Genomic DNA, 27,690 nt, shown 5'->3' on the forward strand with positions numbered 1-27,690 from the left:
ATAATTTTATTAATTTGGGTCCTTTCTCTTTTCTTTTGGATAAGTCTGGCCAGTGGTTTATCGATCTTATTAATTCTTTCAAAAAACCAGCTTCTAGTTTCGTTGATCTGATCTACTGTGTTTCTGGTTTCTAATTCATTGATCTCTGCTCTAACCTTAATTATTTCTCCTCTAATGCGTGGCTTAGGCATCGTTTGTTGCTTTTTCTCTAGTTCTTTAAGGTGTAGACTTAGTTGGTGAATTTGGGGTTTTTCTATTTTTTTGAGTGAGGCTTGGATGGCTGTGTATTTCCCCCTTAGGACCACCTTTGCAGTATCCCATAGGTTTTGGACCAACGTGTTTTCGTTCTCATTGGTTTCCATGAATTGTTTAAGTTCTTCTTTGATTTCCTGGTTGACCCAAACATCCTTGAGCAGAGTGGTCTTTAGCCTCCAAGTGTTTGAATTTCTTCCAAATTTTTTCTTGTGATTGAGTTCCAGTTTTAAAGCATTATGGTCTGAGAATATGCAGGGAATAATCTCAGTCTTTTGGTATCGGTTGAGACCTGATTTGTGACCCAGTATGTGGTCTATTCTGGAGAAAGTTCCATATGTGCTTGAGAAGAATGAGTATTCTGTTGTTTTAGGGTGGAATGTTCTGTATATATCTATGAGGTCCATCTGGTCCAGTGTGTCATTCAAAGCTCTTGTTTCTTTGTTGATTTTCTGCTTAGATGATCTGTCTGTTGCTGAGAGTGGAGTATTGAGGTCTCCTACAATTAACGTATTGTTATCAATATGACTCTTTATTTTGGTTAACAGTTGGCTTATGTAGATGACTGCTCCCATGTTGGGGGCGTAGATATTTACAATTGTTAGATCTTCTTGTTGGATAGACCCTTTAAGAATGATACAGTGTCCTTCTGTGTCTCTAACTACAGTCTTTAGCTTAAAATCTAATTTGTCTGATATAAGAATTGCTTCCCCAGCTTTCTTTTGAGGTCCATTGGCATGGAAGATGGAGCTCTATCCCTTCACTTTCAGTCTGGATGTATCTTTAGGTTCAAAATGAGTCTCTTGTAGACAGCATATGGATGGGTCCTGTCTTTTTATCCAGTCTGTAACCCTGTGCCGTTTTATGGGAGCATTTAGGCTGTTCATGTTGAGAGTGATTATTGAAAGATATGAATTAATGGGCGCCTGGGTGGCTCAGTTGGTTAAGCGACTGCCTTCGGCTCAGGTCATGATCCTGGAGTCCCTGGATCGAGTCCCGCATCGGGCTCCCTGCTTGGCAGGGAGTCTGCTTTGCCCTCTGACCCTATCCCCTCTCATGTGTTCTCTCTCATTCTCTCTCTCTCAAATAAATAAATAAAATCTTTAAAAAAAAAAAAAAAAAAAGAAAGATATGAATTAATTGTCATCATATTGCCTGTGAAGACCTTGTTTTTATAGATTGTCCCTGTGTATTTCTTTTCTATATCACTCTTGGGGTCTTTCTCCTTTTATAGAACCCCCCTTAATACTTCTTGCAGGGCCGGCTTAGTGGTCACATATTCTTTCAGTTTCTGCTGGTCTTGGAAGCTCTGCATCTCTCCATCCATTCTAAATGACAGCCTTGCCGGATAAAGTATTCTTGGCTGCTTGTTCTTCTCCTTTAGTACCCTGTATATGTCTTGCCAGGCCTTTCTGGCTTGCCAGGTCTCTGTGGATAGGTCTGATGTTATTCTGATGTTCCTCCCTCTGTACGTAAGGAATCTCTTCCCCCAACTGCCCTTAAGATGGTTTCCTTGGTTCTAAGATTTGCGAGTTTTACTATTACATGCCGAGGTGTTGGCCTGTTTTCCTTGATCTTAGGAGGGGTCCTCTCTGCCTCTAGGACTGGAATGTTTGTTTCATTCCCCAGATTAGGGAAATTTTCAGCTACGATTTGCTCAAATATATCTTCTAGTCCTCCCTCTCTCTCCACCCCCTCAGGGATTCCAATAATTCTGACAGTGGAACGTTTCATGGTGTCACTTATTTCTCTGATTCTATTTTCATGGATTTTGAGTTGTTTTTCCCTGGCTTCCTCTTTTCCCTTTTTGTCTGTTAATTGGTCTTCTAGGTCACTAATTCGTTCTTCTGCCTCACTTAACCTAGCTGTTAGATTATCTAGATTAGATTGGATCTCATTGATAGCATTTTTAAGTTCTGCCAATTCAGCTTTCATTTCTGCCCTTAGAGACTCTATGTTGCCATTAATTGATTTCTCCATTCTAGCTATTGTCTTCACAATTGCTAGCCTGAATTCCATCTCTGACATCTTGGTTATATCTGAATCCATTTTTAAATCTGTGGCATAAGTCATAGTCTCTGAGTCTTTCCTATTTTGGGGGTTCCTCCTCCTAGTCATTCCGTTGAGAGGTGGTTGAGGGAATGTATAGAGTCCAAATTATTGACCACAACCCAAGCAAGATGCACCTGTTTTCTAGGGACCTTAGGGTTGCTGGCCTCTTGTTTTCCCAGCCTGTCTTCTGGGAGGGGGGCCTGCCGTGCTGTTACTCAGGCAACCCTGTTTGGGCAGAGTTGCCCTGCCCCCTGTGGTGGGGGATGGGCTTAGTGAAACCGGTTTTGGGGGGCTTTTGTTCTCTGGCGGCTTTTGTTCTCTGGCGGCGTTCCCTGGCAGCTTTGCATCTCTTCCGAGAGTCAGTGCAGAAGAGACCGTTTCCAACCCTCCGCCTCAGAGCAGAGAGATTGCAGTCTGTTCTTCAGTGAGCTCTCCAGGCCACACTATCTCCATTTCTGTCTGTGCTGCTATAAACTGCAGCATCCTGGGTTGTGTGCCCCTCAGCAGCACTCCCAGTCCTCGCCTCCAGGTCAGGGCTCGTCTCTGCCCTTTGTGCTTCTAAAACCGCTAGCCACCCCCAGTTTGCACACGTGGCCCCGCCAGTCTGGGTTTCCGTGAGGGGGCTGCCCTAAAGCCCTTTCCCCGTCACTACCAGTCTGCGAGTCTGTGCCCAGTCCCCAGCGCGGGAGGCTATCACTCTCCGGCGGTATAGGATCTGGGCAGCTGGGCTCCCTCCCCCTTCCGTTTATCCTCCGATATCTGCCCACAGAATCACAGCTCCCCGCTTCATACGTGGAAACCAACCGCCTGCGATATTCTGTTTGTAGAAATCCAGATCTGTCTTCTTACATCTCAGGCTGATTTTGTGGGTGTTCAGAGTGGTCTGGTAGATATCCAGCTCAATTCTGGGGACTGGTTGAAATAGGCTCCCCTACTCCTCCACCATCTTTTCCTCACTCCCCCATATGGTTAATTGGTATTCACCACTGATCTTTAATACCACCTCTGTCATATGTCCTGTTTTTTATATGCGTTTGTGTTAATGCCTCCACCCTGTTCTGTTCCATTGGTGTATGTGTCCATTCCTATACCATTACAAAATTGCAAAATTACATTGCTAAATTGTAGTGAGTATAAATTCTCAGTACGTTTCCACACCTAATTGTTTTTCAAGTTACCTTAGAGATTGTAGCCCCTCTTCCCTATGAATTTTAGGAGAACCACAAAAATCCTGCTGTAATTTGGATTCTGATTGCATTGAATTCACTGACTAATTTGGGAGAATTGACAGCTTGATGCTATTTTGTCTTCTTATCTGTGAACATAGGATATCTTCCCATTTAATTCAAAGCATCTTTTATGTCCTTCAGCAGTGTTTCTAATTGTCTCTCAAAGGCCTTGCACATATTTGTTAAATTTTGTTTCTAGGCATCTTATGCATTTTGTTGCTATTTTAAATGAAATCATTTTTTCTGTCACTGCTTTCTAATTGCTTCATGTTGGTGTATAAGAATGCTATGTATTTTTGCATGTTGATCACGTATCCATCAGTCTTGCCTGTGTAAAAAGTAATCTTTACTTTCTTTTGGATTTCTATGTAGACAGTCCTCCAGTATAATATTACAAATGAACAGTGAAAGAGGTCATCTTTATCTTGTTTCTCACTTTAAAGGGACTACATCAAAGTTTCAGTTTGAAGTATTTTGATATGAAATGTGACTTTTGCTGTTGTTTTTTCAGTCTTTCATTTCAGGTTAAAGTAGTTACTACCTCTGTTTTTCTAAGAGTTTCTTTTAATATGAATGAGTATTGATTTCTTATAGAATGTTCTTTCTGTATTGAGATGAACATGTTGTTTTGATAGGTGAATCTGAATTTGAGGGATACACTTTTCAGATAATGAACCATCTTTGCATTCCTTTCAACACTGCAGAATTTAATTTTATGATGCTATTTGGTATGTTTCCATCTATTTTCATATTTAGATGAAACAAACCATATTTCATATTGGTTTGTAATTTTCTACTGTTCCTTTCTGGTTTTGTTATTGAAGGTTAATTAGCTCTATAAAATGAAATGGATTGGTAATTTTATATTTTTCTATTAAAGTAACTGTTCCATTTAGTTTTAAAATTTTACAGTCATTCATAAAATTCTTATGATTTGGGAGTAGCTGTTTAAGTTTTTCAATTATTTTATCCTATTTAATTCTCATTTGGACTAGATGATACTTCCACGTGGAACCCAATTAAAAAGTTTTTGAAATGGTGTAGACCATAAACCAAGTCTTATTCCCACTTTTATCCTTAGCAGCTATTCAGATATTTGGTCCCTGGGCAACTACTAACACCATTTTCTTGTTATAGTCACCATTGCTATTCAGTGCATAATTTTTGTACACAGTCACAAAACAATATACATCTTGCTTTTTTCACTTAACAGATGTTCAGTAACATTCTACAATGCCCTCATTATATATTTGCCCTCATATCTCTATTTCTTTCTATGTATCTCCTCTCTCTCTTTTTGATTAGTCCACTAAATGATTATATTTTTAGAACTATCCTTTGTTTAACACCAGGGCTATTGAGGTATAATTGACATAGAGTAAGTTTTACCAATTTTAAGTGTACATTTCTGAGTTTTGACAAAACTACAATTATGTAACTATTAACACAATCAGAATATACAGCAATTCTATCACCCAAAAAACTCTCCCTGACTCCATCATCTGGCAACCACTGATCTATTTTCTGCCCTCTAGTTTTTACTTTTCCAGAATGTCATATAAATGGAATCATATAGTATGTAACCTTTTCTTTCAATTGAAAATTTTATTGAGATAATTATAGATTTACATGCAGTTGTAAGAAATAGTAAAGCCAGATCCTATGTACCCTTTACCCACTTTCCCCCAATAGTAAAATTTTGCAGAACTCTAGTACAGTATCACAACCGGGATCTTATCTGATTTCCCCAGTTTTACTTGTACACGTGTGTGTATGTGTGTGTCTCTGTGTGTATTTTAGTTCTCTACATCTTATTGCATATGTAGGTTTACATATCCACTACTGTTGTCAAGATAGTGAACAGTTCCATCACCAAGATCTCTCAGATTGCCCTTTATAACCACACTCAGCTCCCTGCCAGCTCCCCTACTCCCATCTCTACTCCCTAGCAACCATTGATCTTATCATCATTTATAAAATTTTGCCATCTCAAAAATGTTACATAAATGGAATCATACTGTATATAACCTTTTGGGATTTTTTTTTTTTTTTTCACTTAGCATAATTCCCCGGAGATTCAGCTAAATTGTTGCATGTATCAGTAGTTTATGCCTTTTTATTGCTCAGTAGTATTTTGTGTTATGTATGTACCACAGTTTATTTAGCCATTTGCTTACTGAAGAACATCTGGATCAATTCTGGTTTGGAGTTATTACAAATGACATAATTATATGAATATTCTTGTATAGGTTTTTTTGTGAACATAAGTTCTCATTCCTCTGGGATAAATGTCCAGGAGTACAATTGCTGAGCAGTGTGGTAATTGCATACTTAGTTTTATAAGAAACTACTATATGGTTTTCTAAAATGGCTGTACTATTTTACATTTCCACCAGCAATAAATGGGTGATCAAGTTTCTCTGCAGCATTCTCTTGCTAGCATTTGGTGTATTTTTATATTTTAGCCATTCTAATAGGTTTATAATATCTCATGATTTTAATTTTCATTTCCCTGATGGTTAAAGATCTTGAATATCTTTTCATATGCTTACTTGTATCTGTAAAACATCCAGTGAAATATCTCTATGGTTTTTGCCTATTTTTTTATTGGATTGTTTCCTTACTGTTGAGTTTGAGAGTTGTTTATATATTCTAGATACTAGTTCTTTTTGGATATGTGGTTTGCAAATATTTTCTGTTAGTATGTAGCTTGTCTTTTTGGTCTTTTCACATGAGCTTTTATAGCACAAAAATTTTTAATTTTGATGAGTTTACCAATTTTTCCTTTTATGAATTGTGTTTTTAGTGTCAAGAACTCTTTGCCTAGGCATAGATATTAAAGATTTTCTTGTTTTTTTTTTCCCTAAAAGTTTTATAGTTTTACATTGTACATTTAAATCTATAGTCCATTTAGAGTTAATTTTTGTGCAAGATGAAAAGTTGAAGCTGAAGTTCATTTTTTTGACCTTTGGTTGTCCAGTTTTCCAGCACTGTTTGTTGAAAAGCCTGTCTTGCCCCATTGCATTGCTTTGCAACTTTTAACAAAAATTGGGAGAGTATATTTGTGTGGGTATCTATCTGGATTTTTTAATTCTGTTCCACCAATGTATGTGTCTATTGTTGCACAAGTACCACACTGTCTTATAGCTATATAATAAGCTTTCATATCCTGTAGAATGATTCTTCCCACTTTATTCTTCAAGAATATTTTAGTTATTCCAGGACCTTTGCCTTTCTATATAAATTTTAGATTAAGTTTGTCTCTGTCTACAAAAAATCTTGCTGAGATTTTGATAGGAATTTTATCAAACCTGTAGATCAGTTTGGGGAAGATTGACATATTTACTATATTGGATCTTCCAATGCATGAACACAGTATGTCTCTTCATTTATTTAGGCCTTTTTATTTTCTCCCATCGGCATTTTGTAATTTTCAACATACAAGTCTTATAAATCTTTCGTTAGATTTATGCCTGAGTATTTCATGTCATTTGCAAATACAAAAATTCTATTAATGCCTTTCCAATCTGTATGACCTTTTTCCTTTTTTCCACCTTATTGCAGTGGCTAGAACTTCCAGTACTGTCTTGCATACAAGTGGTAAGAGTGGACATCCTTGCTTTCCTCCCAATCTTAGGGAAAAGCATTCAGCCTTTTACCACTAAGAATAATGTTAGCTATGGATTTTTCTAGATGCTCTTTATCAAGGTGAAGTAGTTCCCCTCTATTTCTAACATGCTGAGAGTTTTTATCATAAATAGATATCAGATTTTTTTCAAATGATTTTTCTGTCAATTAATATGATTTCTCTTTGTTAGCTTATTGATATGGGAGCTATATTGATTGATTTTCAAATGTTGAACTGGCATTACATATGTAGAATAAATTCCTCTTTATCATAGTGTATGTTTCTTTTTATATATTGTTTGATTTGGTTTGCTAATACTTTGTTGAGGATTTTTGTGTTTAAGGTCATGAGAGATATTAGTATGTAGTATTCTTTTCTTTAAAACAAACAGACAAACTGTATTTTATGTGCTGTTAGTATCAGGGTAGCACTGGCTTCCTAAAGTGAGTTGGTAAGTGTTCCTCCTCTTTTGTTTTCTGGAAAAGATTGTGTACAATTGGTGTTAAATTTTTTTGTTTGTTTGTCATTTAAAAAATTCTTTTACATTTTCATTGTAGTAAAATACATGTAACAAAATTTACCATCTTAACCATTTTTTTTTAACTGTGGTAAAATGTACATAACATAAAATTTACTGTCTTAACCATTTTAAAGTGCACAGTTTGGTAGTGTTAAATACATTTACGTTGTTGTACAGCAAATCTCCAGAACATTTTTCATTTTGTAAAACTGAAACTCCATGCTCATTAAACATTACTTCCCCATTGTCCATTCCCTCCCACCCCTTGCAGTCACCTGGCAATTATTATTCTGCTTTCTGTCTCTATGAATTTGACTACTCTAGAGACCTTATATAAATGAAATCATACAGTATTTGTTTTTTGTGACTGATTTAATTTCACTTAGCATAATGTCCTCGAGGTTCATCCATGTTGTAGCATGTGACAGAATTTACTTTTTTAAAAAGGTTGAATATTTTATTGTATGTATAGACCACATTTTGTTTAACCATTCATTCATCAGTAGACATTTGGGTTGCTTCCACTTCATGGCTATTATGAATAATTCTGCTGTGAACATGGGTGTGCAGATATCTCTTCAAGACCCAGCTTTTCAATTCTTTGGATCCCAGAAATGGGATTGCTGGATCCTATGGTAATTCTCTTTTTAATTTTTGAAGAACCACCATACCATTTATGTCCATAGTGGTTGTATCATTTTACAGTCACGCCAATAGTACACAATAGTTTCAACTTCTCCACTAGCTAAAACTTGTTATTTTGTATATGTGGGGGGGGGCTTTTTTTTTTTTTTTTAATGTAATCATCCTAATGGGTGTGAGGTGGTATTTCATTGTTGTTTTGATTTGTATTTCTTTGATTACTAACAATGATGAACATCTCATATGCTCGTTGGCCATTTGTATGCCATCTTTGGAAAAATGTCTATCCAAGTCCTTTGCTATTTTTAAATCAGTTTTTTAATTTTTTTGTTACAGAGCTGAAGAGATTCTTTATATATTTTGCATATTAACCTCTTATCAGATAAATGATTTGCAAATATTTTCTCCCAATATTATGTAGGTTGGCTTTTGCTCTGCTCATCATATCCTTCAATGTGCACAAATTTTTAAGTTTGATGTAGTCCCATTTGTCTATTTTTGCTTTTGTTGCCTGTGCTTTTGGTGTAATAGCCAAGAAATCATTGCCAAATCCAATGTCAATGAAATTTTCCCCTATGTTTTCTTCTAGCAGTTTTATAGTTTTGCATTGTAATATTTAGGTCTTAGTGCATTTTGACTTAATTTTTGTATAGGTTTAAAATAAGGGTCCACTTTCACTTTTTGCATGCACTGTTTGTTAAAGAAACTGTCCTTTCTCTATTGAGTGGTTTTGGCACCATTATTGAAGATCATTTGACCATGTACATGTGGTTTTATTTCTGGCCTGTTTATTCTGTTGCATTGGTCTATATGTCTGTCCTAATGCCAGTACCAAACTGTTTTGATTACTGTGGCTTTGTAATATGTTTTGAAGTAAGGGAGTGTGAGTTCGTCCAACTTTATTCTTCCTTTTTGAAATTATTTTGGCTATTCAGGGTCCTTTGATATTCCATATGAATTTGAGGATGATTTTTTCTTTTTCTGCAAAAAAAATGCTGTTGAAATTTTGACAGGGATTGCATTGAATCTGTATATTACTTTGAGTAGTATAACTTCTTAATAATACTAAGTATTTTAATCCATGAACATGGAATGTTTTTTCATTTATTTGTCTTTAATTTCTTTCAGCAATGTTTTGTAGTTTTCAGTGGTGTTTTCCTTTTTTTTAAAAAAAAAATGCCATTTTGATTTCCACTCTCTTTATTATTTCCTTCCTTTTGCTTGATTTGCTCTTCTTTTTCTGGTTTCTGAGGTAGGAATGTAGATTATTGACTTGAGATCTTTCCTAATAAACATGTAGTGCTCTAAATTTCACTCATAGCACTACTGGCATCCTACATGCTTTGATATGTTATATTTTAATTTTCATTCAGTTCTTTGTCCTTAAAAAATTATTTCATTTGAGTCTTCCTCTTTGACCTATGGATTATTTAGAAGTTTAATTTCCAAGTATTTAGGAATTTTCCTAAATTGTTATCTTTCTGTTACTGATTTCTACTTTGGTTCCGTATGGTCAGAGAACATACTCTGGGTAATAGCAATTCTTTTTAATTTGTTAAAGTTAATTTTATGGCCTATCTTGGTGATTATTTCATAAACTTCAAAAAATGTGTATTCTGCTGTTGTTGAGTGTAGTATTCTATATATGTCAATTAGATACTGTTGATTGATTGTTTTGTGCAAATCTTCCCCATTCTTGCTGATTTTCTGTCTAATAGTTCTATCATTTCCTGAAAAGAGATGTAGGCAGCCTTTTGAGTCTGCTTTCTTTTACTTAGCATGATGTATTTGATATTCATCTGTCTTGTGTGTGTCACTAGTGAGATCCTTTTTACTCCTCAGTAGTATACTTTTTCTTTTTTTCTTTCTTTCTTTTTTTTTTTTTCTTAAGTAGGCTCCAAGCCTAATGTGGGGCTTGAACTCATGACCCTGAGATTAAAAGCCACGTGCTCTACTGACTGAGCCAGCCAGGCACCCCAGTAGTATTCTTTTATATAGATGTAAAACAGTTTAGCCATTCATCAGCTGAAGTACATTTGAAGTGTTTCCTCTTTTCTTTCTTTCTTTCTTTCTTTCTTTTTTTTTTTTTTTTTTACAATTTATGAAGAAAGCTGGGATAAACAGTCACAGGTTTCTGTGTGACTATTAGTTCTTATTTCTCTTGGGTAAATACCAAGAACTGGAACTGCTGAGTCACATTGAAAGTGTATGTTTAATTTGCCAAGCTGTTTTCCAAAGTGGTGCACCATTTTGCTTTCCCCCCAGCAACGTGTGAAAGTTCCTGTTGCTCCACATCCTCATCAGCACTTGGTATTTTCCGTTTTTTTGTTTCTGTTTTGTTTTTGTTCTGTTTTTTTGTTTGTTTTGTTTCATTTTTTAAATTTTAGCCATTCTAATAGATGTGTAGTGGTATCTCATTGTGGTTTTAATTTGCATTTCCCTGATGACTATTAATGTTGAACATATTCTTATGAGCTTTTTTTGCCATCCAAATTCCTTCTTTGGTGAAATGTTTGTTAAAATCTTTTGCCCATTTTTGTAGTAGGTTATTTTCTCATTACTGGCTTTTGAGAGTTCTTTATATACTGCAGATATATATTGCTTCCCAGATATGTGTTTTGTAAATTTTTTCTCTCAGGCTGGCTTGTCATTTTCATTCTTTCAACAGTTTCTTTCAAAAGCAGAAGTTTTAAATTTTGATGACATTGAACTTACTGGCTTTTTTCCTTTATGGATCATGCTTTTGGTGTGATATCTAGGAAATTTTTGACTAACACAAGATCACAGAGATTTTCATATATGTTTTCTAGACATTTTATAGTTTTAAGTTTTCCATTTAAGCTTTTGATTCATTTGAGTTAATTTTTGTATATAGTGTAGTGCCTGAGTTTGTGTGTTTTGTTTTAACTTTGGCATATTAGTGTCAATTGGTCTAGCAGTATTTATTGATAAGACTATCCTTTCTTGAATTGATTTTACACTTTTGTTGAAAATCAGTTAACCATATAGGTAGACTATTTCTGGATTCTGTGTTCTTTTCCGTTGATCTCTGTGTCTGTCCTTTTTGCCAGTATCACATTGTCTTGATTCCTGTCGCTTTATAGTAAGTTTTGAAATTCAGATTGTGTAGGTCCTCCAACTTTGATCTTCTTTTCAAAGTTATTTTGGCTATTTTAGTTCCTTTGCCTTTTAATATAAATATTAAGATAAGTTTGTTGAATTATAGAAAAAAATCTACAGGGATTTTGATTGTTGTTGTGTGGAATCTGCAGGACAATTTGAGTAGGACTGACATCTTAATAATATTGAGTCTTCCTGTTCATGACCAGTAGATCTCTCCATTTATTTCTTACTTGATTTCTTTCAGAAATTGGTGTTTTGTATTTTTTCCACATATAGATCCTGCTCATATTTTGTTAAACTTATACTTAAGGATTTCATGTATCTTAGTCCTGTTATAAATAGTACATTTTTAAAATTTCAATTTTCAATTATTCATTGCTAGATGTAGAAATCATGGGATTTTTGTATATTGACCTTGTATTCTGCAACCTTGCTAAAAACTTATTAGTTTGAGTAGTTCTTTTGTAGATTTATTGAAGACAGTCATATTGTCTGTGAGGCACGGTGTATGTTTTCTTCTCTTTTCCAATCCATATGACTTTTAAAATTTTTATTTTTTACCTTTCTTATTCTTTTTCTGCATCTGTTGAAAATTTATACAGTTTTTCTCATTTAATGTGTCAATATAGTGAATTATATTGGCTGATTTTTCTTTAATGTTTAAGCAGCCTTAAATTTCCAGGGTAAATCTCAGTTGGTTATAATGTATTATCTTCTTTATACATTGGTGGATTTCATTTGCTAATATTTTGATGATTTTTGCATCTGTTCATGAGGCATATTGATTTGTAATTTTCTTTTCTTGCAATGTCTTTCTCATTTTAATATTGGGATAGCACTGGCCTCATAAAATGAATTTGTGAGTTTTTGCTCCTCTTTTCTAAAAAAATTTTTGTAGTGTTAATATTCTTTCTTAAATATTTTGTAGAATTTTGTTGGTGAAGCCTTCTGTACCTGGTATTTTCTTTGCTGGAAGTTTTAACTATGATTAAATTTATTTAATAGATATGATGATTCAAGTTACCTATTCCTTTTGAATGAGCTTTGGTAGTTTGTGTCTTTGCAGGAATTCATCCATTTCATCTTAGTTATTGAATTTATGGGCATAAAGTTGTTCATAATATTCACTTATTATAAACCTTTAATGTCTATAGGGTCTGTAGTGTTGTACCTGTGTTCAATTCTGATATTAGTATCTTCTTTTCTTGATCAGTTTGGCTAGAGATTTATCAAATTTGCTCACCTTAAGATCCAGATTTGGGGGCACCTAGGTGGCTCAGTCACTTAAGCATCCAACTCTTGATTTTGGTTCAGGTCATGATCTCAGGGTCATGAGATTGAGCCTGGATCAGGTTCCGTGTGGAGTCTGCTGAGGATTCTCTCTCTCCTTCTCACTCTGCTCCTCCCTGCTGCTTGTGTGTATTCTCTCTCTCTCTAAATAAGTACATAAAATCTTTTAAAAATCCAGATTTGGGTTTCATTGGTTTTCTATTTTTTTCTGCATCCTATTTCACTGATTTCTACTCATATCTTTACTAGTTCTTGTTTTCTTGCTTTGGGTTAAATTTGATCTTTCTCTAGCTTCTTAAGGTAGAAGCTTAGATCATTGTCTTGAGACCTTCCTTCTTTCTCTTATAAACATTTAATTATATAAATCTCCTTCTGAGCACTGCATTAGTTACATTCTATACTTTTTTGTATATTGTATTTTCATTTTCATTGAATTCAGAATTATTTTCTAATTTCCCTTGTGACTTTCTCTTTGACCTATTATAGGTTATTTACAGGTGTGTTGTATATTTTCCAAATACTTGGGGATTTTCCAGCTATCTTTCTGTTAATGATTTCTAGTTTAGTTTCATCATAGTAAGATAACATACTTTGTATTATCTTAATTCTTTTAAGCCTATTGAGGTATGTTTTCAGCCTAGAATATGGTCTGTTTTGGTCAATACTCCATACATACTAGAAAAAAATGTGTGTTCTAATGTTGTTGAGAAGTGTGTTTTATAAATGTCAGGTCAAGTTTTTAGTAGAATTCAGGTCTTTTATATTGTTAACAGTATTTTGTCTGCTTGTTCTATCAATTATTGAGAAAGGAGTGTTGTAGTCTTCAGCTGTAATTATGGATTTATTTTTACTTTCAGCTCTATCAGTTTTTGCTTCATTATCTTGAAGCTGTGTTGTTAGGTACATACACACTGAAGATTGCTAGGTACATACATACATCTAGAGCTGTGTTGTTAGGTACATACACACTTCCTGTTCGAATTTACCTCTCCCTACCTAATGACTTTGCAGTTGTCTCTAACTAGCTCCCCAGACTCCTATCCCACAGTAATTGCAGTTAGTACATATCTAGCCACCTAAGCAGCAGGTGATTTAATGCAATTCCTGGTGGTAGAGCTATCTTTTTCCTTCTTTTATCTAGATTCTTTGCTATAAAGAGGTAGCCCTAGGCAGTGGATCTGCAGCAGTTTTTTGCATTCTTATTTTATGTCCAGCCTCACATCCCTCCAGCCCTACCCCTGCTTCACGCAGTGAAACTGACTCTTTTAATCTTTTAATCTCCTTTGCCTAACAGGACTTTAGCTCCTGACTGCCATTGCCTGCTTTGGATTTAGAGTCCATTGGTTCTGTGGTTAGTTGTATGCTTTGTATTTCTTTTCTGTGTCTGGTCCACAGAAATATCTATTATTTTTGAGCCTGTGCTATGTCTTCTTCTTGGAATTCAACCTTTCATATTTTATCCATTTTACTCTATGTTTGGAGCAGAAGTGTATTAAAATGTGAATTTATGGAGTCATTTTGATCAAAATCCTAATCATACTGATAAATATTGATCAAAATAATTCCTTTAACTGCTGTATAGTATTCAATTATCCATTCTGTTTATCCATTCACGAGGTAATTTTGACAGCACTTGAGTTTAAGAAATAGTGAGTTGAAACAAATTCTATGACTTAAGCCTTGATTAAATACTATATGAAAAGTACCAAGTTCAATTCAAGATACTTTGCTATGTATGAAATGTGAGAATAAATATTCCTGGAGGTAGGTGAAATACAGAAGCTTGAAGAAGACAAGTGGGAAAATATCTCTGGCTTAAGCTAAGTAAGAGAATGAGATCTGTGATGGAAGATTATAAAGAGAAAAGGAAGGAGAATCCAGGAAGGAATCTTGAGAACTACCCAAGTGTAGATGGTCAAAAGAGGAATGAGAACCCATAAAGAGAGATTGAAAAGGGGCATTTGAAATGTAGAAAGGAGAAGAGAATTTCTAGAACAGTATTCATTACTCTAGCAAACCACTGAAGTGATGAGAACCAAGACAGAACAATGGTCTGAGAGCCTTCCACCCTCTACTCACCAGCTACTAGACTTTGGGTTAACAAACTGGCCCCAATTACTACATCTGTAAAATATGTAATAGATGATCTCTAAGGTCCTTTCTGTGTCTAAGATGTGATGTTTATGTGTTCTAGTAAGTAGTATATTGGCGACCGTGAGAAAACTGTTTCAGTGGTATGTGAAAGCCCAGTTGTAAAATGTTAAGGAGATTTCTTTGATATGCCATGATATGACACCATATCAAAATGAGAGGAAGCATACCATAGCAAGAGAGATTAAATAACAGCAATCAGATGTGTGGAAAATATTTTTAGTCCTTCATAATGCCTTGGGAAATGAAGTAAACTAAATGAATGTTTTTCTTCTAGTTATACTTAAGTGATTTGGTTCAACCAAAACAAATGAACCATCAGAGATATTTCATGTTTTATTTGTCACATTTCTTAGAGAGATGTATGTATTAGGTATTTATTTTGGAGTAAGATGGTCTTTTTTAAAATAAAGACTCCAGTTGGTTCAATATGGGTCTGCATTTGAGGAACAATATATTAACAGAATTGTTAGCTTATGACTACTATATAGGCCACATTTGAGTATACCTCTAGGCAGTTGTAAGGGCTAGATACTTAATTGTTCCACTGCGGTCTAGGCACCTGCATAAAATGTAAATCCCATCACTTTTCTCTAGGATGTTCCTTGAGATTGTAGCTATACATACATTTATGGAAATGGAAACTGGAAGTCCAAATGTGGAAGCTTTCTGCTGCTTAAAAGCCCCTGGTCTAAGCTTACTTTAGTTCTCCAACTTCCTAAATATTATATAAAATATTTACTGTTTGTATTATTTAGTTTATAAGGCTATTCAGAACTGAGAATGAGTTAACCTTTTGTCTCCATCCATCTTTGAGTTTTAGGTTTTATTCTAAATTCACCCTCAGACTAAGATTTATGGTAAGAAATGCAGTCTAAGTAGTGTGTCAAGTCTTCATTTATTCTAGAGTCATAGACCTGTGACTGAATTGTGATTGAGGAAATGCTCTCAGGTAACTTAGGAGTCAAGAATGAAAATGGGCTATAGGAAGAAGGGGCATACCTCTCCCAGCCTGACTGTCGTGCTGCTGAAATCTGCTCATGTGTCTATCACATCAGGCAGGTGTGCCACGGCCCAGGAGCCCCTCGTGTGTGAGGGCTTGCCTTTGTGCCCTGGAAGCAGAGCTGCTCTCGCTCCACTAAGGTTGGCTCCATTCCCCATCCCTCTCTTTGTCAGTGCCACCTTCAACCCCACTTTACCAGCAGCCTGTTATCTAACTGCTCGTGATTCAAAGACCCTTCAAATTGGAAGGAGCTGTTCTCTCAGTGGGTGTTTTTCCTTAATAGGAAGAAAGAAAAAAGCACGATGCCAGTTTGCCTGTGGTAGTCTTCACAAGGTTGCACCTCGCGTTTGGTTTCCATTTATCATTCTCAGTTGCTCCTGTGGTCATGTTGGTCTTTATGCCGTGTGTAGTAAATTTTATTTCTCTTGAGATTGGTCATTTTCTGTTAGAAGGTCATGGTGGAATGGTGTTTAATATTCTTAATCAGTACTTCTATTCTCAGTCAGAAGTACTGATTGAGAATATTAATATAAATCAAGATTATTCGTTTTAAAGAATACTTAGTCATCAGAAACCATTTACTCTCAAGACTGTAGCTTTGGGGCTGATGATAAAAGCTCAGATAATACCAAGGTTGCAGCTATAGTTCAGCTTGGATAGACTGTTGAATAATGAATAAAATACCTAAACTGGAAGACTAGGAAAAATTTGGTTCCTGAAATTTACTGAGCATTTTGTAGAATCATGATTTCTTATATTTACTGATTTGCCCTGCTTAAAGATAATACAAAATAAGAAAATGGGGATTAAACATATTATCTTAAAATCATACTTTCATGCTTTTTAGGGGCTCCTGGGTGGCTCAGTTGGTTAAACATCCAACTCTTGACTTTAGCTCAGGTCATAATCTTGGGGTCGTGAGATCAAATCCCTTTTCGGGCCTATTTAAGATTCTCTCTCTCCCTGTTCCTCTGCCCCTCCCCAGCCTCTAAAAAAAAAGTCATAATTTTTACTTATGTAACTTTTAAGGGAGCATATTTAGTGTGTATAGTGATACACAATTCTGATATTTTCCTTCATTTTTATAGAATAAAGAATGAATATTTGTTATAGCCCATATCAAAACTTTATCCATATACAAAAGTCTATTGGCTTTACCTGCAAATTAATAAATAAACATTGATTTTAAGATTTAAACAAGTGGAAAGGCAGGTGCAGAAGTGGTAATGTTTATGGTACAAAATAAGGATGGAAAGTTATGAAGGAACCAAATAATGAAGGGCCTTTTATAGGTCACTTAGTTTTCTATTGCTGCTATAACAAATTACCCTAAACTTAGTGGTTTAAAACAATACGTACTTATTATGTCATGGTTTCTGTGGGTCAGAAGTATGGGCACAATGTGGCTTAACTGGGTTCTCTACTAAGGGTCCCACAAGGCCAAAATCAAGGGGTTAGCAGGGCTGTGTTCATTATTGAAGGCTCTGGTGAAGAATCACCTTGCAGGCTCTTTCAGGATGGTGGGAGAATTCTGTACTTTCTCCTGCTTTCCATGTGGCCACCTTCATCTTCAAGCCAGCAATGATATAGCAAGTTCTCTCATGCTTAGAATCTCTCTGACTTCCTCTTCTGCTGCTGCCTGGAGAAGCTTCTCTGCTTTTAACAGTTGGTATGATTAGATTAGTCCCATTCAGTGAATCTCCCTATCTTAAGGTCAACAGTGCAATATAATATAATCTTGAGAATAGCACCAGGGGATGAAGATTGTGGGGGCCAAAATTCTGCCTTCCACAATCATGATAAAGAGTTCAGGCTTTATTCTGATGGGCTTTGTGTGATTTTCAGTAGAGGAGTGATGTGGTCACATTTGTGTTTTATAGCAGTCACTTTGGCTGTAATGTAGACAAGGGTCAGTGTGGGGCCGCCCTAAAGTTATGGGAAACCTTTGGAAGGAGTATCATTTGGGATTTGGTTATAGATAACAGAAGTCATGCTAGCTATGTTAAGAAGAAAGGAATTTAATACAGGGAGTAGGTGCTTAACAAAAAATTTTGGAAGGGCTGTGTCGCTAGGATTGCCTTAAAGTGCTACCACAGAACCGGCCCACTAATGGCACTGCTGCCTCTGGTGGGATCAGATAAGGAGACATTCATGAAGCTGCTGTCCCTGGTGCTGGATCACACCAGCTTAGCTGTGATCTGGGGGCTCAGCAAACTGCTGCCAGGGGTCTTAACTCCAGGAACACAGTGTTTGAACTGCAGTTTGGTAATTGGGGAGCCTATACCCAAACCGTGCCCACAGCATCTGCTAGATCCATTATATCTGTCCCCAGGGCTGCTGAATGTAACTGATAGAAGCCAAATCTCACCTGCAAATGAGTGTGGAAAATACCGTTTTTACCTTCCCAGTCTTCGCAGTATGGGAGGAAGGCATCCCAGAGGAGGCTGGAACAGATCCCGAGGAAGCTCATCCACAGAATGTTCTAGCACTCCAGGTTATTAATGACAGTGGCTTGAATTTATAAGATTACAAGTGGGCAAGAGAGGTGCACATAGATTCAGGAAATATTTGGGAATCAAATTGTTAGCACATGGCAATTGATTGGATCAGAGAGGCAGAGAAGAGAGAGAGGAAGGAATCAGGATGACTGTCCAGCTACAGCCTAGGATGAGTCGATCATTCCTGGTGCCATTTACTGACATGAGAAAGACCGGAAGAGATGGTTGGGGAGTGACAATGAATTATCTCTGGATGTGTCAATTTGAGAAAACTATGGGACCTTGGTGTCCTAATTTATAGGTCATTTAATTTGTAGATGGACTTGGCCAGTTGTAGCAAGTAGGCCAGTTTCTGCCTGTGGATCATAATTTTGTGTACAAATCTGTTTATGGTTGAGATTAATTCAGTTGGCCATAGTGCCAAATATAAATAAGTCTAGAATTATATAATGATTATTGTAAGTTTTAGTTTTATATTTAAATAGATTTAGGGCTAATCACTAGTTTTAATCTCATTGTTGAGCAGAGTTTTTCTTTTTCAGAAGGAAGCATGGGTACCCTATTCCCTAAGTTCTTCTTGTTTCAGAATAGTTGGCTTTTAAATTTCTTTCTGAACAAAGCTTGGCGAGGTATACTATTCCTGGGTCACACTTTCTAATTCATTTATTTGGTCAACAGTGGCATTGTTGTGTTCCTCAATTTGTTTCATCTGCGATCTGTCTTTTCATCTCCTTCTGTTTATCATTTGTCTTTGAGCTCTTGTTTTATTAAATTCATGCACTTAATAAGTTCTGGACCGCCTGCCTTCAATTATTTTTTCTTTCAGTTTGAGTTCTGCCTCTGCATTTTACTTACTGTGTGTTTCTTTCTTTTATTCCTTTTGCTGCGGTTATGTGTTTAGTTGCCATTTTGTCTCCTGCTTTTGCTTAAAAGTGGGCACCTCTCTCCAGACCATCTCTTTACTGAAACATAGTATAAGTAAACTCTCCTTGACCCCTTCACCATTGTTTCTTTTGTCCCTCTGAGGCAGAGTTTGAGAGCTGGGGTATTACAATTCGACTTTTCTGTAGTCTGAAGGGAAAACATCTCTGAGTTGGGTTCACCTTCTATTTGACCCCTGCTGTCTTTTCTAAGATTTTGTGAAATTATCATAGCCTAGTTTCACTTGTTTGAAGGCATATAGTAGGAGATAGGGGTAGGGAAAGATACCCTTAGAGTTTGAATCATTTCACTCTTTCAATTTGGAAAATTTCAAGTCCTGGTGGTTTTGCTTTTTGGGCTTGTTTTGTTTTGTTTTGTTCACCTTTGCTAAGATCCTGACATACTGGTAGGGGGACATAGAGGCTTCTTTTTTTTTTTTTTTTTTTTAAAGATTTTATTTATTTATTTGAGAGAGAGAATGAGATAGAGCATGAGAGGGGGGAGGGTCAGAGGGAGAAGCAGACTCCCTGCTGAGCAGGGAGCCCGATGCGGGACTCGATCCCGGGACTCCAGGATCATGACCTGAGCCGAAGGCAGTCGCTTAACCAACTGAGCCACCCAGGCGCCTGGGACATAAAGGCTTCTAGTCCCCAAAGTGTTTCCTCAGGCTTTCTCCTGGCTTACTCCTTAGCCCTTCAGCCCCATTTTCTCTAAATTGGGAAGTGTTAACACACTCAGGAATTTGCTCTTTATCTTCTTCCTCCATAGTGGATTCTGGGGGTTAGGATCTTTGCTTAGCAGAACCACATAGTACACAGCTTCTGGTTCCTTTTAAATAAAGCCTATCATAATAAGGTTATTCCCTCTCTTCTTTTGTTAATTGTTGCTGGTAACATTCTTACCCTTTAAAAAATACTGTTTTTGACACAAGTTCCGGGAGAAGAAGATTCTGTAATCTGTTTTATCATAGCACCATCTTTTCAAAGAAGTTCTAAATAGATTTCAATCATTTATTTTCTAAAGGGGTGTGTGTATTTTAATAATGTAAATTCCAGAATAGGAGTGTAATGTTTATTTTTTATTTGTATACAGACTTAGAATTTACAAAATACTTATTCATCTATTATGTTATATAATACTCTTGACTGTTTTATAAGGTAGGAAGGGCAGACTTTTTAATCCGTTTTACTAATGAGGAAACTGAGATATGAAGAGATTGATTTGATGAGTCACACAGCTAATTTTAAGATGGAGTCAAGACTCTGAAGTCAGATCTTCTGACTCCAAAGCCAGGACCATTTTACCATATCCTGTTACTCCCTTTAATGAAAATGATTACCTCCGTCCTTACCCACACATGTCTTACTCCATCTTTAATATTCCTACCAAACTTTTAACACTGATTTAACTGAGTTAAAGCCGAAAGTAGGGTGGGGGGATAATCTTACATGACCATTGTATTCTGATCCTGAATTAACCTCAGGATTTCTTGGTTATAATAAAGCTGATATCAGGTCTTCTCATCATTTTTTCCTTCTCTGATTTGTAGAAAATTGCTCAGCTTTCTTGGTAAAATCAGACCTAGATCCTCCAAGGCTGGCAGTGGAGACAGGATTTTCCACATGGGAAATTTGACCTTATGGGCCCTAGTTTCACCTCTATAACTCACTTTCCTCTTAGTATCTTCTGCTCTTTATTCCTGCCTTGATCAAGGAACTTGTATTCCTCGTTTGCCGTTTACCACTTTTTCACAAGATTGTATTCTTTTTTTTTTAAGATTTATTTATTTTTTTTGGGGGGGGTGGGGAGGCAGAGGGAGAAGGGGAAAAGGAATCTCAAGCAGCCTTCCCCACCTAGCATGGAGCCTGACAGGGGGCTCGATCTAATGGCCCTGAGATCATGACCTGAGCAGAAATCAAGAGTCAGACACTCAACAGACTGAGCCACTGAGGCACCCCACAAGACCATATTCTTGACTCTTCTACAGAGACCTTATATTATAGCCAATGAGACTACACTGGAACATTCAAATAAAGCATCACTGAAAAAGCTAGATTAACAGCTCACATACAACTAGATTTTTTATTGTTGTTTGTAAGTTGTCTTCTCTGATGGTCAGAAACTGGCCATCTTCCTTCCATCTTCCCATCTGTCACCAAGGAACATGTGCTTACATATATGCCCTTGATGATGACACCCAAGAAAGCAAGTTCTACAGAGTGATTAGACTTCTCTCTGTAATCCTGTGCTGTCTACTTTTCTAGGTTCTCCTTTCCTCCCTAAGTCTGTTCTTCTATAACGATTAACAGCAGGCATGGTGGCCATCTTTAGGACAAACTCTTCTCCTATCCACAAGAATGTGGTTTTATTGTGGCCTCAAAAGGGCAACTGTATGAGATCACAGATACACAAATAGTTCATCAGGCAAATAGATGGAGATGATATTAGGATAGCGCTGTAGCAGTGTCATTTACTGAAGTTCTGAAGAAGTTCGTAGTTCATGTGCTACTGGCTTAAGCTGACACTGTTTTTTTATCCTTCTAGGTATCATGAACTGATTACAAAATATGGGAAGTTGGAGCCTTTGGCAGAAGTGGACCTAAGACCCCAGAGCAGTGCGAAAGTAGAAGTCCACTTTAACGATCAGGTGGAAGAAATGAGCATTCGTCTGGACCAAACAGTTGCAGAACTAAAGAAACAATTAAAAACTCTAGTGCAGTTACCCACAAGCAACATGCTTCTCTACTATTTTGACCATGAAGCACCCTTTGGCCCAGAGGAAATGAAGTACAGCTCTCGGGCACTGCATTCTTTTGGCATTAGGGATGGAGATAAAATTTATGTGGAATCCAAAACAAAATAACCTCGACCAGCCTTGTAAAAAACACATACATAAGGACTTCTTGCAGGGCATTTGTTTCCAATATGGTTTCCTTTAGGAGGGAGAAAGTTGTTTTTGTTTTGTTTTGTTTAGGTTTCAGGGGGTTTTGTATATTTTTTTTCCCTCTAGGATGGGTAGGGGGCTGTTTTTGGTATTTTCTACCACAGATTTCTTCAGCTCACCCAGCAGAATTGGCCACGTCTCCAGTCCATGTGCCCTCCCTCATGAAAGATGACCAAGAAATCACCGACTTCTTACTGTGTTCACTGGGCTGTGTCTACCACTTGGTTATCACGACCATTTAGGTATATTTGTGAAGATAGCGTGAGCAGTGTGTCCCCCCTCAGAAGGGCAACTTGTGGGATTTAAATCGGGAGCAGGGATCTTGAAAGGAAGGGCCAGCACTTCTCTCCCCCAGTTCTTGCATTGTCCCTCCCTCTCTCCCTCCTTTCCTGTTGCGGTTCAGTTTTTCATTTTGACTCCTGTCAGCACGTGTTCACCTGATAGTTTTATCCTGCCCATAAGTAACTTCTCATTTCTCAGTGTGGGCAATTTTTTCTTCATTTCTCCCTTTTGAAGTAATTGTAGTGCTTTAAGCATTTTCAACCTGATTCTGAACTCAGGTATTCCGTAAGAACCTGGAACTCTGTTAGGATCTTGAAGAGGAGCCGACGGAGAGTTAAAACCCCGGGAAGACTCGCTGCTGCCCTGGCCCCTCTGTACGTGCCCAGGCCCGTGTCCGCGTCCTGCACACCTGATGCCCACCCCCACTTCCATAATCCAAAACGTGTCACGTGCCCCAGTTCTTTTATTCTTGCTTGTCCAATGTATTTCCTCATCTCTAGCGGTCTTTCTCCTTACTCTAAACCATTGGGACTAGAGGCCTGACTTTCTGAGGGACCCAGGAGAGTAAAGGATACACGTGCCTGCAGAGTGGGGAGTTAGCGAGCTGACTGTTCTTGGTGCGTGTGAGGGAGTAGAGTGGGAGAGAAGTCCAGCCATCCAGGAGAAAGCGTGTTGTGACCTTCCTGCCCGTGTCGTCATTTGAAGCCCCGGCTCTTGCACTTTGCATTACAAGTGGGAAAGCTTAATCAAAGGGATTTCTGATTCCCGGTTCTTCCCTGGGATTCTGTGATGTCATAATTGGACGGTTCTTTTTGTTTTACGTTTCAACTTAGCTGCCCCTCCCGAAGAACAACTCTGCCTAATCTATGAGTAAAGTCTAAGTGTCAAAACTTCAGAATTGCCTCCAAGTCATATTTTTTGCAGAAGCATATTTAAAGCACTTTTCTTTAAAAGCCCGTTCCTCACCTGCCCTGAAGTCTTTGCATTTGTTCTTGTAGTCCTTCGTTAATCAGGTTAACCCCTTTCTGTGACAGGCGTCTTTCTTGGTCCGCCATGTTTACAGATGGGAGACTCGGGGAAGACTTGGCATCACTAAGGGCAGGCGATGTGCACATGAAGTATTTTTTCCAAGAATGTAATCATTATCTGATTGCATTTGACCTTTTGACCTTTGTTATAGGATTCCACCGCTCCTACAAAATTCTTTAATTTCGTAACGAAATTTTTAGATAACTCTTGTAAATTCTTCACTTCTGCAGAGTTGTGATTATTATTGCTATTTTTAAATTTTTCCTATGCCATAACAGCAGATGTTTATTCTCTTAATGCACTTCAGGTTCAGTATCTGTAAAGCCTTTGACCCAGGCTTACTGAGTCAAGTCTACATTCACTGTAACATTAAAGGTGGAAACCAAAGGGTTTGAGAAAGATGAATGAAGCCTGTTCTCCTGCTGCAGACTTGATCTTTCAAAATCCTAAGAATGAGCAATGGAGATCCAGGCTGGGTAGAGACAAGAATAATTATTTTGCAATCACATTTTCCGGACAGATTTTTGGAAGTTGGAAAAAAGTGTGGAAACAGTGTCATGAAGATAAAAACTGTGGGTGCTTTGTGTATGTGCGCATGAGTGCAGACGAGTTTGAGAGAGAAACTGTGTAATTGAGCCTGTCCCTTTTGTCAGCCTGGGAAACAGATGCACTCTTATTTTTTGAGGTAGTATGACCCCTGATTGTCCCGCAGCAGAAGGCAGAGCAAACACTTGGGTTGTGCTTTAATCATAAGTGGAATGGTCACAATTAATAAGATATTTTATATATGACGAAGTTTTATGAGATGCTTTTTTACTATCAGAGACCTGTTCCTTCTGTTATGACAGAACACAGTGTCCATCAACTGCAGGATAATTCCTCTCTTATACAGTTGCATGTCAGGGGAACATCTCATCAAATTCAGTGGATGTGGTTATTTTTAGGGCATTGTAATTGATGGTTTTAATAATTGCTGAACAATTTTTGATTGAGACAAAGTCTAATGCAATTACCGGTCTTTTAGAGCTACAGAACAGAAGTAAAAGAGAAAAGCTATTTGAGCATGTGTACTTGTAGATTTATTTGGGCGGCTGAGTAAAGATGCTGCTTTTGAAATAAAATTGGTGCTGTGTAGACACTTGTAACCCAAATTATTTTTGTAACAGGCCAAAAAGAAGGAGACACGAGACCATGGACCTTTGAGTCTAAAAGTTATGCATAATGGATGGCTGCAACTTCTCTGTGTTTTAATATTGACTTCATCCACATACAGCGAGAGCCTGTTATTGGCATTTATAAGGCAAGATGCTGTCAGAGCCAGTATTACAGATATGTTGCTGCAGCCACAGTGTATAAAACATATCTTTTCTAAAATAGAAATTCTTTTCAGTGGAGAAAAAGGAAAGGAGTAATAGAAGAAAGCCAGATCAAAACCAAGGGATCCTCTGTGCCCACATGTAGCTGCCGAAGCCACAACAGAAATCAGCTTTTGAAATGGAATTGTTGAAATATCTCAGATTGCTTTAAAGGAGGGAAAAAAAAGTTTAGAGTCCTGTGTCTTTTATGATTATGATGATTATTATTATTAAAAGTTTCTATTGTTTCTGCAACCTATTGCCACCATGTCCATAAACACATAAGAAAGCAGCAGATATCCTACAACACCTTGTTTCTTGAAGACCTTTAGGTGAAAAGAAGCCCAAAACATGAGCTATGTGTAACAGAGCCACATGTTACAATGCTATGTCCTAAAACTTTGTTCACTTAAAGAAATGCAAGTTCAGTCCTCACCAGATGTTTCTGCTCTGTTGCTAAGTCAGCAGTGTCCAGACCAGAGAACACTGGTTGCGCAAGGAACTGACCCCCATTCGAGGCACGCCGCTGATGGCTCTTCCTAATGCATGTGTGAGCATGACTTGCTCCATGGCAAGTGCTAGGCTCTAGGGCACATAAAACAGGAATACAAAATAATAGATTGTTCTAAGCAATGTCATTTCTGTTTATGAATTTGATTTTTCCCTTCATTTCATGTTAGATTGAAAACGCAAAACAAACTGCTTTCCAGTACCCCCAGAAGCTATCTATCTGTGTGACCAGATGTGTTGCGAACACTCTATTTTTCATAGGTGCTTCCTTTACTATAATATGTCCGTTGTAGTGATGGAGAGGGACTGGGTTCTCTCAGGCTCTTTACTTGCCAGTTGTCTCCTGCAGCTAATGGAAATATATATTTTATTTTAGAGTATAATTTAAACATGAAGGTCTATTCTTTGCACTTTTTATTAATACGTGTATATATATAGAGATAATCTTTAAAAAAAATTAAAAATCCAAGTCCACTTTCTCTTTGTGTTCTGATTTTTTCTGGAGTTCTGGGGTCAAGATACGTGCTTATTTTTATATAGCTAAAGGTTGACATCACTGCTGTGGCTGAGTCCTCTGGGGAATTGGCCAAAGCCGGGAAGACTTGGACCATTTTGACAAATTTCATTGGAATTTTGCCAGTTAGAAATGAAAACTGCAAAACAAAGATTTATAGGAAGCGTGTCATTGCTTTTGTGTTAGCAAATTCTTATACTTGTAACATGTAGTTGATAATTCCTTTTTATCCTTTTAAGGATAAAGACCTCCCTTTGAGATACTTGGCATCCTCTTTTTTGAGTAAGGATGAAAACCTCAATTTAATGCACTAAAAATTTACATTTCTTTCAAGCGACACTTTTGTGCCTTCAGAAAATGATTTCCTGTAAGAATTAGAGTTTTGGACACTTAAACCCTACCCACTTGTCAATAATTTCTTGGTAAGCTGTAATGAGTTAACCTTATATCAAGAATGAAGGTCCAAGAACTATACTTTATTTCTGTATTTAGAAGACAGAGACCATTAACTTCTCTCTCAGTGCTCCAGAAGGGTGTGAGTATCATGATCTGTTTAAATTTAAATATTTCTGCCTCTTACTCAAATTTCAGAGAGTATACTTTTAACTTCTGTACTAAATGCTATTTAGTTATTTATTGTGAGCCTCTCCGAGTATACTTACAAAGTAGACATATGTCAAGACACCCAGTACCCACTGGACTGAAAGATATTGTGACTCCCACCAGTTTCTAGAATGCATGTAAATCAAGAAAGTTAACCTTCAAGAAATGAAGTCACTTTCTCTTTCCAACTCTCCTCTGGAAAGGAAGTTAGTTATCTGTGGTCTCCAACTTAGTTTAGAGCTCAAATTCAGCCAGATAACTTTTATAACCTGTATAGGTCATTTCATATACTTATAACTTTTTTTTTAAGATTTTATTTATTCATCAGAGAGAGGCGGAGCCAGAAGGAGAAGCAGGGTCCCTGCCGAACAGTTGGGTAGCAGAGCCAGGATTCAAACCCAAGGAATTTGGCTGGGGAATCCAGGCATTTGACATCTATTATGTAGTACTCGCTGCTAAAGTTCTCCATAACCCTACACACACACACACACACACACACACACACACACACACACCCCTTTATTGTCAGTCTTTAAGTCTCATTAAAACGAGATGCTCCTCAGTATCCATTTGCTAAATTGATTTGCTCTATAACAAAGTCACTGATGTGGCTGATGGCTCTAAATCCAAATTGGAATTTGTCCTCAGGCCACGTGCAGAATTGTGAGATGACCATTGGTATGTACCTACTGTCCTCCCTGCCCCTCTGACGTGCCACTTGGACACTTGTGATGGGTGCTGTTGACAAGAATAAATGAGACAATAATATGATGCAAGAAAACTGAGAATTTGGTTTTTAACCTGAGGACATTCTAGAGCCTTAAAACTTTGTTTCAGTAAACAGTCAGAGGTGAGAGAGGTCACTCAGTTCAGACTCAGACTTCTGTCAGAGGCAAGAGTGTTTAAGTAGACTTAAAATGGGTGTTTATAGAGGGAAAAAAGTTTTATAATTGACTGCAACCTGTTGCAAATGTTTTGTTACAGGAAAGGATGAGGCTGTCACTGCTATTGTTCCTCCTTAAAATGTAAGTCAGCGCCTTGTGAAGAATATAAATGTTGCTTACAAAATAGAGGAGACAGGCTATCTATTATGGTCTGCAAGATCTAGATCTGCCAAAAAAAGTACAATGCAATTTCAGTTTGT

The 27,690-nt window shown here is 37.1% G+C and overlaps 1 protein-coding gene across 2 annotated transcripts in view; it reads left to right on the forward strand.

Annotated features, from left to right (window-relative positions):
• The window catches only part of TBCEL (tubulin folding cofactor E like), an 89,266-nt gene extending 62,855 nt beyond the window's left edge, over positions 1-26,411 (forward strand). For both annotated transcript variants that reach the window (XM_032427781.1, XM_032427782.1), the window contains one exon: positions 21,854-26,411. In XM_032427781.1, coding sequence (XP_032283672.1) covers positions 21,854-22,172 — 319 coding nt within the window. In that variant the 3' untranslated portion in view covers positions 22,173-26,411. The remainder of the gene's footprint in view (positions 1-21,853) is intronic.
• Positions 26,412-27,690: the final 1,279 nt, after the last annotated feature.

Source organism: Phoca vitulina, unplaced genomic scaffold, assembly GCF_004348235.1.
Source record: "Phoca vitulina isolate PV1807 unplaced genomic scaffold, GSC_HSeal_1.0 scaffold38, whole genome shotgun sequence".
NCBI lineage: Eukaryota > Metazoa > Chordata > Mammalia > Carnivora > Phocidae > Phoca > Phoca vitulina.